The sequence below is a fragment of the Rhinopithecus roxellana genome, chromosome 20, assembly GCF_007565055.1.
Source record: "Rhinopithecus roxellana isolate Shanxi Qingling chromosome 20, ASM756505v1, whole genome shotgun sequence".
In the NCBI taxonomy this organism is placed as follows: domain Eukaryota; kingdom Metazoa; phylum Chordata; class Mammalia; order Primates; family Cercopithecidae; genus Rhinopithecus; species Rhinopithecus roxellana.
Genome location: NC_044568.1, coordinates 77,264,131 through 77,276,507, shown reverse-complemented (window position 1 = coordinate 77,276,507; position 12,377 = coordinate 77,264,131). Strand labels below are relative to the sequence as shown.

General features: G+C 39.7%; 1 protein-coding gene across 2 annotated transcripts in view; it reads left to right on the top strand.

The window, feature by feature from the left end:
• Positions 1-12,377, top strand: part of GRIN2A (glutamate ionotropic receptor NMDA type subunit 2A) — a 423,682-nt gene that overhangs the window by 338,983 nt on the left and 72,322 nt on the right. For both annotated transcript variants that reach the window (XM_010370261.2, XM_010370264.1), the window contains 3 exons: positions 4,640-4,808; positions 4,944-5,097; positions 11,810-11,935. In XM_010370261.2, coding sequence (XP_010368563.1) covers positions 4,640-4,808; positions 4,944-5,097; positions 11,810-11,935 — 449 coding nt within the window. The remainder of the gene's footprint in view (positions 1-4,639; positions 4,809-4,943; positions 5,098-11,809; positions 11,936-12,377) is intronic.

Below are 12,377 nucleotides of genomic sequence, written 5' to 3'. Positions count from 1 at the left end.
TCTTTAAAATCCAAAGCCCTGGAGCTGAAAACAAGTAGATCCCCAAGTACTGAGTCACATTTATATGAAGAAGAGAAATCAAAATAAATTGCTGTCTTTAAAAGAATTGACTTTTCTACTGAAGACTAGCAACAGCTTAACAGGTTCAAATTCACGTTTTTGGTTTCTGTGAGGAGATAGTAGCTTGCAGCTTTCCTTCTTCCACTTGGGGATATGAGGAGTTTACCGTGTGTCTAGATGAAATGAAAGTCTTTGACTCATGTGAGAGCAGTAGAGAATTGCTAGGATCCACTAATCCCAACATTAAAGAAGATTAGATCAATTGCATTTCCTACAGGGAACATCTTTGAGACAGGCTGATCAGTTGCAAAAAGGATTCCTGTTAGACAACATGATTGCATGAAACCTTTTTGTTTCTCACTTTTGATAAATGGTGGGATCTTCTAAGAATACCAGGTAACAAGAAATGAGCTGAGAAATCTTTCTCTCTGCTCTGTTAGTTGGGTGATAAAGACATGCAGAGAAAATTGGAAAAATCATTTGGCCTGATGTGTAGCGAGAAATGGCCATACTGTCAATTAAGCTCCCAAACTGTCAAATCGTTGGTGGGAAGAAGGAAATTTATTTTTAAGTGCTGGATGAGATTTGTCTGAGTCTCCATGGTGGACAGGAGCCAACCCAGGACCTGGACACAGCTCTGTCTTGCATGGCTGTGCTCGTATCCACTGGCTATACTGGGAAATTGTAGAGCTGGTAAACTGGACAATTTATTGGATCCCTTTCCCCATATTTGTTTTTATGAGTCATTCCCTCTCTTGGGTGGTGGTGGAGCAGAGAGAGATCACATGGGGATCATTTCTCAGTCTGTGTAGTTAAGTCACATCCCCTGCACGCCCACACAAGGGCTGTAATAGGAACCAACAGACGTTCCCAATTACAAGCTGGTCTGCAATTCCATAATTACTGTGATAAATTCAACTATTGAATTTGCTGCGTGCCTTTTTCATCCTGTGTCCCCAGGGCCCGCTTCCATGTCTTGTGCACAGTAGACACTTAGTGGGTGCTTGTTGGGTGAAAATGCATCAATGATCATTTGTATTTAGAAATACACCTGGTGTACAGGGATATGGGTGAGATAACTCATAAACTGGCTGAGGTTTCCAGGGAGACCAAAGAATGCCACTATATGCCCGTGACCCTTAATCTTAAACCTGGAGCATCTAAAACTTCTGTCTAATCTCCCAGAAATCTTGACCAGGTGAAGGAAGAGCCTGTGACAGGGGAAGAAGGGAAGGAACATAGAATGAAGGTGATAAAAATGAACAGAGGTGGGGAAAGAGTATCAGTGCATGGCCAACAGCGACCAGAAAGAAAAAGAGAGAATTCGATTTTGACACGTTTTTCAGAGCCGTGTATACCGAGAAGGAAGTAGTATCTGGACATTCCATCAACTTTAGTGTACTTAGGACACATTTCTATCATATTTGTGGCAGTTTGAACTCTAGCCCAACCCCCTCCATTCTGGGTAATTGGTGGAGATGGAGCTGGCACATACCCCATGACTGTACAGTGTTGAGGTCACTAATCATCACATGTAAATATACAGAGATGTGGCCTCCTACTACCCCCACGCTAAGGATGCTGGATCACAGCAGGTCATCCAGCCTCTAGGCAAGAGAGTAAAGTCTCTATGGTGGTCTGGGCTGACAGAAACAGAGTGGTTGAGTACAAATCACTGACAGGATGTAGGTGTGGGGTGCAATGGTGAAGAGAGTGATTCAAAACAGGCGGTCTTTGATCCTGAGATAAAGGAAAGCATTGATAAGCAGGTGTCATTTACAACCCACTTCTGTTACTCAAAGTTGTGTTTTCCCACTTGAGTATGGTGGCTCACACCTGTAATCCCAGCACTTTGAAAGGCCAAAGTAGGAGTATCACGAGGCCAGGAGGTCCAGGCTGCAGTGAGCCATGATCGCATCACTGCAACCCAGTCTGGGCAACAGAGCAAGAGTGTGTCTCTTAAAAAAATTCTTCTGTCAAGTCTACCTACCTTCATGGATATAGAGATGATGCATATCATATAAATCAATGTTGTTTGATGTGTGTGTGTTGTCAATTACATAAGTAGTATGTACTTACTAGATAATTTGGGGAAAAAACCCTAAAAATATAAAAAAGAAAACATGTTTTTCACCATTCCAAAATAGCTATGCTTGCTTCTTTCTTCCTTCCTTCCTTTCTCTTTCTCTTTCTTTTTCTTTTTTCCTCCCTTCCTTTCTTTCCCTCCCTCCCTCTTTGTCTCTCTTTCTCTCTCTCTTTCTTTCCTTCTTTCTTTTCCTTTTTCTCTTTTCCTTCCTTCCTTCCTTCTTTCCTTCCTTCCTTCCTTCCTTCTTTCGTTCCTTCTCTCCCTCTCTCCCTGCCTTCCTCCCTCCCTCTTTTTCTGTCTCCCTCTTTCTCTCCCTTTCTTTCTTTTCTTCCTTTCTTTTCCTTTGTTTTCTTTTCTTTTTTCTCTCTCTCTCTCTCTTTACTTTCTTCCCTTCCCTCCCCTCCCCTTTCCTCCTCTCCTCTCCCCTCTCCTTTCCTTTCCTTTCTTTCCATAGAGTCTCACTCCGTCACCTAGGCTGGAGTGCAGTGGTGTGATCTTGGCTCACTACAACCTCTGCCTCCCAGGTTGAAGCTATTTTTATGCCTCCTACATAGCTGGGATTACAGGTGCATGCCACCATGCCCAGCTCATTTTTGTATTTTTAGGAAAAATACAGTTTCTCCATGTTGGCCAGGCTGGTCTCAAACTCCCAACCTCAGGGGATCCACCCAACTTGGCTTCCCAAAGTGCTGAGATTACAGGAAAGAGCCACTGTGCCTGTCCTATGCTTCATATTTCATTGTTTTTCCATACAGTTATTTCATAAGCTCATCTGCTTTTATATAGCTGTGATTATTCTGTTTGTACTACTGTGTAACCTACTTCTTTCATATGACATGGAAACATAAGAATTTTCCTGTGATGATGTTGGATTTCCATAGACATCACTTTAGTGCTTAGGTAACACTCCAGTGTGTGGATGTGCCAAAACTGGGATATTCAAACAGAGAACATATTCATGAAATGCATGACTCAAAGACAGGGTTGAGTTAATGGGATGTCCATTAATCAAGCATATTGCCCAGAAAGGCCTTGATCTTATGTGAGTTGTGTAAGTACTTTTTGCTATCAGTTGGATAGACCGGTATTTCCTTTCTTTTCTCTCTCTCCTTCCTTCCTTCCTTTTCCTTCCTTCCTTCCTTCCTTCCTTCCTTCCTTCCTTCCTTCCTTCCTTCCTTCATTCCTCCCTCCCTCCCTCCCTCTCTCCCTCCTTCCTTCCTTCCTTTCTTCCTCCTTCCTTCCTTCCTTTCTTTTCTCTTTCTTTCCTTCTGTCTGTCTCTCTCTTTCTTTCCTTCCTTCCTTCCTTCCTTCCTTCTTTCTTTCTTTTCTTTTCTTTTCTTTCTTTTCTTTCTTTCTCACTCTTGTCACCCAGGCTTGAGTGCAATGGCATGATCTTGGCTCACTGCAGCCTCCGCCTCCTGGGTTCAAGTCATTCTCATGCCTCAGCCTCCTGAGTATCTGGAACTACAAGCACCTGCCACCATGCCTGGCTAATTTTTGTATTTTTAGTAGAGACAGGGTTTCGCCATGTCAGCCAGGCTGGTCTTGAACTCCTGACCTCAGGTGATCCACCCGCCTTGGCCTCCCAAAGTGCTGGGATTATAGGCGTAAGCCACCATACCCAGCCTCCTTTCTTTTTGAAGGTATTTTTCTGGTTTGCAAGGGTGTCCTTTGAATATGTCTTGTTCAGGTGAATACAGCGAGGTGGCTGGTTCAAAACAATAAGTATAGCCTTGGTAGAGTATACAATAGCCTTTAAGATAGCTTAAATTTTAATAGGGCTTTTACCTGATCAAGGACTTTGTTTTTAGAGGTGTTTCCTTTTATACTACATGTCACATATGTAGATAGGGAAGACATTATTAATGAGCCCTCGTGTAACATTTGGCTCTATCAAGAGAAGTTCGGTCCACAAACTCAGGCATGGAATAGAACCCAGGTCTCCTGATTCTTGGTTGAGGTGTTCTCTGGGTACCTTCACTTCTCCCCTTTGGTTTCAAGCCTCTGTAATTATAAAATGAAGCAAAACTCTGCTTTCTCTGAGAATTTAACATCCTCCTCTCTTCCATTCTCTAATAAGTTTTTATGACTCAGTTTAGATCAGATGACTAAACTCTAATCTAAAATCGTATATGTTATAAACTCTTAAAAATTTAAGAGTTGGTAATTTTTACCTGTTTAATGGGTATACAAATATCACCTAATTCAGAAAATGTCATGGAGATTAATTCAACAATTAGTATAAAGCCTTTAGGATAGTGCCTAGCAAATAGTAATTACTCAGTATGTGTTAGCTCTTGTCATGATAACTGCTATAATTAAGGACACTTTCTGCTTTTGCTGTCATATACTCACTGTGGGTCCTTGGGAAAGCCACTTCCCCTTTTTAAACTTCAGTTTACTCATCTGAAAAATAGGAGAAGAGTACAGCTAATGATTGTGAACAAACCTTCCAGTGCTAACATTCTGTGGTCCTGGGATTTTTCTTTACAGCAATTCAACCAATGAGGGGATGAATGTGAAGAAATGCTGCAAGGGGTTCTGCATTGATATTCTGAAGAAGCTTTCCAGAACTGTGAAGTTTACTTACGACCTCTACCTGGTGACCAATGGGAAGCACGGCAAGAAAGTTAACAATGTGTGGAATGGAATGATCGGTGAAGTAAGTTATCTTTTCATCCCCTGGACTCTTATTCAGACAAAGTGCCTGCAGTCCTCAGGAATGTTGGCAGGAAAAGTAAAGGTACTGTTCTTCTTCTTCTTTTCTTTTTCTTTTTTTTTTTTGCCTTGCATCCAGGTGGTCTATCAACGGGCAGTCATGGCGGTTGGTTCTCTCACCATCAATGAGGAACGTTCTGAAGTGGTGGACTTCTCTGTGCCCTTTGTGGAAACGGGAATCAGTGTCATGGTTTCAAGAAGTAATGGCACCGTCTCACCTTCTGCTTTTCTAGGTGTGTGAATTTCATAATGACTATTGCTTTCCTATAAGGAATTGTAGGAAATCTTGTTTGCTCAGAGGATGGTACCGGAAAGGAACTTCTTCAGTTCCGTTTGGCCATGGCAGCATTTGAATTATCCTATGAGAGGGTTAGGCTTTGTGTCCCTACCCAAATTTCATCTGGAATTGTAATCCCCAGCTGTTGGGGGAGAGACCTGATGGGAGATGACAGGATCATGGGGAACGTTTCTCCCATTCTGTTCTTGTGATAGTGAGTGAGTTCTCACGAGATCTGATGGCTTAATAAGGGGCTTTTCCCCCTTCGCTTCACTTCTCTCACGTGCCACCATGTAAGACGTGCCTGCTTCCTCTTTTGCCGTGATTGTTAGTTTGCTGGGGACTCCCCAGCCATGTGGAACTGTGAGTCAATTAAACCCCTTTCCTTTATAAATTGCCCAATCTCAGACAGTTTTTTTTTAGATGGAGTCTAGCTCTGTTGCCCAGGCTTGAGTGCAGTGGTGTAATCTCAGCTTACTGCAGCCTCTGCCTCCTGGCTTCAAGCGATTCTCCCACCTCAACCTCCCCAGTAGCTGGGATTACAGGTGCCCACCACCATGCCTGGCTAATTTTTGTTTAGAGATGGGGTTTCACCATGTTGGCCAGACTGATCTCAAACTCCTGACCTCAAGTGATTCTCAGGCAGTTCTTTATAGCAGCATGAGAGTAGACTAATACATCCTAATTCACTCCCCTCCATCCCTAGTTCACATCTTTCATTTGTCTTAAACTTGGAAAAAGCTGCTGAAAAAAATATGATCACATATTCAGATACTGGTCTTGACTCTGTAGAATGTAAATTAATAGATATATTGCTTAGAATCTTGAAAACATTTAAAAAATAAACCTGTCTGTCCACAGTTAATTTAAACCAGCTCATAAACCTTTATTCAGCATCTACATACCCATCCTCCATCCCACAAAGAACGGCAGTCATTTATTTGCTCGATGTAAGAGTGGAAATAATGATGACTGTACAATGATTTATGCCAGTATTCTGCTAATAGAAGTAGTCTGAAAAGTATATGCTGATTTAAAATTAATCAAATCATATTTTAATTGTGACTACCCATTAAGCCAAATAGTTTGTAAAGAAGGACATTCTTTTGATTTTTTTAACCGTTTCATAAATTTATGTCTTCACATAAAAGTTTTTTTTTTTTAATCAAGAAAGAGCTATATTTTCTATCATCTGCTTTTCTCTAGCACTTGGACTGTATTGGGTAGCCTGGCTAGAGTAGTTGAAACTTCATGGAACATAGTAAGGCATTATTTTTGTCTTTAAAGGAAAGTGTTGTATTAACTGTTTGGTTATCATAAATGACTTTTGACCATAACTATCTTGTTGAATATCATGAAATTCAGATCACTAATTCCCCCTTGGCACTTCCATATAAGTGGGGTTGTCCCAAATTAGGGAAGGTTAGGACAAACCTGAATCTCTGGAGGAAAACTGAGAGGGGCAAAATATTATATATTTAATTTTTTAAAAATTTCAATAGCTCAGGGGTACAAGTGGTTTTAGGTTATATGGACGAATTATATAGTGGTGAGGTCTGGGCATTTAGTGTACCTGTCACCTAAATAGTGTACATTGTAAGTAATTTTTCATCACTCATCTCCCTCCCATCCTCTCCCTTTTTGAGTCTCCAGTGTCCATTATACCATTTGTGTGCTTTTTCATACCCATAGCTTTGCTTTCATTTAGAAATGAGAACATGGAGTATTAGATTTTTCCATTCCTGAAAAACCCATCCCCTAGTTCACATCTTTCATTTATCTCAAACTTAGAAAAAGCTGCTAAAAAATAAGATCACATAAATAGATACTGGTCTTGACTCTGTAGAATGTAAATTAATAGCTATATTGCTTAGAGTCTTGAAAACATTTTAAAAATAAACCTGTCGGCCCACAGTTAATTTAAATCAGCCCATAAACCTTTATTCAGCATCTACATACCCATCCTCCATCTCACAAAGAACAACAGTCATTTATTTAGATGACTAGCAAATATTTAGGATGATGGCCTCCAGTTTCATCCAAGTTGCTGCAAAAGACATTGCATCATTCTTTTTTATGGCTGAATAGTATTCCACAGTGTATATATACCACATTTTCTTTATGCCGTCATCAGGTGATGGACATATAGGTTGATTCCATATCTTTGCAATTGTGAGTTGTGCTCTGATGAACATATGTATGCAAGTGTCTTTTTGATATAATAACTTCTTTTCCTTTGGGTAGATACCCAGTAGTGAAATTGCTGGATCAAATGGTAGATCTACTTTTAGTTCTTTGAGAAATCTCCACCCTGGGAAAACAGTTATATTAAGGTCAACTAACTTTCTTATATTTTTCCAGAGACAAAAATAACTTTATCTCTTAAAGCAAATTGTAAACTCAAACCAAATTATGGACACCACCTCCAAGCCCATTGTCTTATTCTTCACTGTCTTCATTTATATGTAATGTTAGCACCCAGTGAAACTTTTGTGTTTCATTCTCTTCAGTGAAATATTGACTAACAGGATTTTGGACACTGCCTTACATTCAGAGCTCTATGGATTTACTGTTTTCATTTTCGATAATCCATTTAAGCTGTTAAAATCCTTGCCACTCTCTGGATTTGATTGTGTACTAGTTGCTTCAATTTTTGTAACCTTTGTTGGAGTAATGTGGACCCTGACAAATACCTCATTATGTTCCTTTTGTCCCTCTGTCTGACATGGATTCAGATACTCATATCTTAATAAGAGAGCCTCACTATGCCAGGAACAATGCAACCAGCTGATACTGACAACACATGCAGAATCTTAATAATTCTTAGGTGGACATTCACTAAGTCCACCTAAGAATTTAGGTGGACTCTTTAGTCACTCCTAGTCATGTTTCCCCTCGTTCCCTTTCAGTCTCTTTGGCAGGAATCCTTTGCTCTGGAGGTTAAGAAAGGGTTAGAGGAAGTGAGTTCATTGATCAAAATGGAAAGAAATTGTTTCTTTTTTTTTAGAAAAAAATATTGTATTTCTTTAGTGAGCTAGAGAGAATTCTTTTTCCAATTCAGTCAGAGAGAAAAAAATATCAATTGGCTTGTCTTATGAAAATGGGTCGCTAATATTGAATCTGGCCTCAATCCAGTTTCTCTAGATTTTTATCTTACTTGCATTTGTAAAACATTTCTATAAAAAAGTCAAGTATTTTGCTAAATTTAGCAAAACCTCTCTTTCCCCACACTTTTCCTGCTGCATTTTGTAAAGTAAAATAAATTGTAACCAGAGGAAACTATTTTCAAAGCTGTTTTTACACAGTAGGCTTAATATTTTTCCTAGTCACTAAATTACATCCTTATTTGATTGACTGTGCACCCCCTTGTTTACGGTCATTATCTACAGATTTTGAAAGTCATAATGAACCATGCTAAGCTACATTTTTCCATTCACTGGCTCAGTCATCTGAAAGAGCCAAAACATTCAAAATCTGATTGTATTGCTCTTCATTATTTCCTATTCTCTCTCCTCCCCAAACTCCATTAACTCACGTCAGAAGCACTTGCAGGTAATGCCTCTAAGCTTTTTGTGTAAAAATGTAACCAGTGGCTCTTCAAGGACAGAGATGGCATCTCCTGTAATATTTCTATCTAGCTAATTCTGAAGACTTTCTAAACAAGTTGGATTCTTTGATCCAAAGAAACACTGACCTGGTATCTCCTCGATTGCAGTTCCTTCATGGACAAATGCTGAATCTGTTTTAAGCCATTAGAGGATGTAATAGAGAGTTATTTAAACTATTTCTGGGTCACTCCTTAGACACTGTAGACATGGCTTTAACGATGTTCTCATGTTTTTCTTTGTTTTGGAGCGTGTGTCTGCACGCATGCATTCACGTGTTTGGTATCTTTGAATAGCAACATTTCGGGGCAGTCATACATACTTACTTTACTAAAACCATAGTACTGCAGCATATCTGTGCTGTGCTCACAAGTTAAGGAACAGATGTGGTCAGTTCCAAGTGGCGAGACATCTGGGATCAGTTGCTTCATCAGTTTCCGCCTGATTTTCTGACTGGTGTGTTAGTGACAAGTATGCACCTGCCAAAAAAAGTTCACTGCAGGTTTACAGTTTCTTGCATGCACATAGGATAATTCAGTTATGGTCCCTTCTAATGTTTAAAAATAATGTTTTCACAGCCTGCAGAGAAATAGAAGTTACCAGATTAATAAATGTGCTTTTTCAAAAACCAGCATGCCCTTTTCTGAACCATGGACAGCGTATTGTTGCCCCAGTATTTCTGGCTTTAATCCTGAAATCAAACAGCTATTCCACTCAATATATTGTCGTGTATTGTGTGCCTCACACACGAACAAACACTTTCATGTATATACCCATTTACTCGTCAAAATGATCTTCCTCCGATAAGACACACTATGCAACTCGGAGAATTATTTTATCTCTATTCTTGAATATGAAGTACTTTTAAATCTCCTAATCATTTATTTATCTAATTTCCTTTTTGGATACAACTCAGTATTAATGTGCTGTTATTTCAGGGACATAGTATTGTTTATTACTCAAGCTAAATTTAAAATAAATTTCAGTTGCAGTCTCCTTGATTTCTTGGAGCACATCTTGTGTTATTTAAGTTGTGTTACCTGTTGTTTTTAATATATTTGCACTATCAAACTGCATTAGAAAGCATTCCTTACAGCTTTTAAATTATCCAATATAGCCAAAGTTAAGTTCAGACATATTAGTTTCTTGTTGTACATTAAGCTCATTAAATTGGATTTTGTGATGACTTCTAACTGTGTTAAGTAGTCATACTCTAATAAGAAATGGCCTGCTATCAACCTAGTTCTTTATTATTATAAGTAGCTTCATTAGGAAAACAATTTTAAATAATATGTTTACTATTCAAGAGGTATTATCGGACTTATTTTAACCCTCAGAAAATATTTGCTTATGGGGAAAAGGGTTTTAAGTTCATTGGTGTCTATAGGCAGTTTCTTCCCCATGATACATTCAGGTGGAGATGTATTCATTTTAAAAATTTATTTTCTCGGCCGGGCGCGGTGGCTCAAGCCTGTAATCCCAGCACTTTGGGAGGCCGAGACGGGCGGATCACGAGGTCAGGAGATCGAGACCATCCTGGCTAACACGGTGAAACCCCGTCTCTACTAAAAATACAAAAACTAGCCGGGCGAGGTGGCGAGCGCCTGTAGTCCCAGCTACTTGGGAGGCTGAGGCAGGAGAATGGCGTGAACCCGGGAGGCGGAGCTTGCAGTGAGCTGAGATCCGGCCACTGCACTCCAGCCTGGGTGACAGAGCGAGACTCCGCCTCAAAAAAAAAAAAAAAAAAAAAAAATTTATTTTCTCTTGATTTGTAGCAAATCTGTACCATAAATAAAATGGCTTCGGTCAGCTAATTTTCATATCCTCAATAAAGTTGAATAGAAATCTTATTTTACATAATATTTCTTACCTTTCTAGAGTGTTATAAGACTTAGAGCCTTATGACTTGGCCTGCCCTTCTGACGCATCCACCTACTGCTTAAGTTACATGCAAATGAGCTGATGAAAACTACTTTAAGTGGAAATAACCATCTATCCATCTACTATTTTATTACCTCTACCCTTTAAGTGATGCTTTTTTTATTGAATTATCATGTGAAGATAATATTCTCAATTGACTTTCAATTGCGTTTAAGGCTGCTACCAACATCAACAAGATTAATAAAGCAGAGCAATCTCATCTGTCTGAGGCAGAAGGTGAAATGGAGAGTGTGGTAGATTATAACTTTCCAATATTTCTGTCATCCATGATTTTATGATTCTTTTCCAACAGGTTATAATTCTCCCCTTTATTTTCAGAATTCCCTGCATATCATCTTTCTAGCATGAAAAAATAAAAATGAAAATAAAAATAAAAACCACAACAATTTGCAGGAGCCTATGGTTAACTATTAGGGCCTAGTCTTCTTTTTTCCTTCCTAGCTTTAGCCCCCTGGATGGTTCTATAATTGCGAAGGAACCTATGGTCAGTCTATCTGCATTCTAACTTGCTCCCTCTTTCTTATCACTCTTTTTTCTTCTGATTATCCTTGACCTAATTTGTAAAATGTCCTATGCTCTTGTCTATTTTTATTATATTATATGCAATCTTATACCTCAAATATTTTGTAGAATAAAAAATGATTTAAATTGATGAATAAAAAATGACTGGCTGGCCAGGAGCAGTGGCTCATGCCTATAATCCCAGCACTTTGGGAGGCCGAGGTGGGCAGATCACCTGAGATCAGGAGTTCAAGACCAGCCTGGGCAACATGGCTAAACCCTGTCTCAACTAAAAATACAAAAATTAGCCAGGTGTGGTGGCATATGCCTGTAGTCCCAGCTACTCGGAAGGCTGAGGCAGGAGAATTGCTTGAATTTGGGGGTAGAGGTTGCAGCAAGCTGAAATTGTACCACTGCACTCCAGCCTGTGTGACACAGTGAGTGAAACTACATCTAAAAAATAAAAATAAAAATAAAAAACGATTAGCTTCTTTTGAAGGATCAGATTCAAATTAGAGAAAATATTTTTGGTGAGCCTGCAAATGGATGTCTGCGCTTCCTGCTGGAAGTGAGGAAGAGATAATTGACCACTTTTCCATTCCTCCATCTGTTTATTTGCAGAACCATTCAGCGCCTCTGTCTGGGTGATGATGTTTGTGATGCTGCTCATTGTTTCTGCCATAGCTGTTTTTGTCTTTGAATACTTCAGCCCTGTTGGATACAACAGAAACTTAGCCAAAGGGAAAGGTAAGGATACCTTCGTGAGCATGATTCAATGTTGATGCAATTTCATTTACCTTTAATGAACATTTCAGGTTTAGAATACATTACTCTAGACCAGGCGTGGTGGCTGACGCCTGTAATCCCAGCACTTTGGGAGGTCGAGGTGGGTGGATCACGAGGTCAGAAGTTCAGAACCAGCCTGACCAGTATGATAAAACCCATCTCTACTAAAAATACAAAAATTTGCTGGGCATGGTGGCACACACCTGTAATACTAGCTCCTCGGGAGACTGAGGCAGGAGAATCGCTTGAAACCAGGAGGCAGAGGTTGCAGTGAGTTGAGATTGTGCCACTGCACTCCGGCCTGAGTGACAGAGCGAGACTCCATCACACACACACAGAAAAGAATATACTGCATTGGTGTACCATTGTACGAATGGTGTTTGGTCACTGATATTACTTGTAA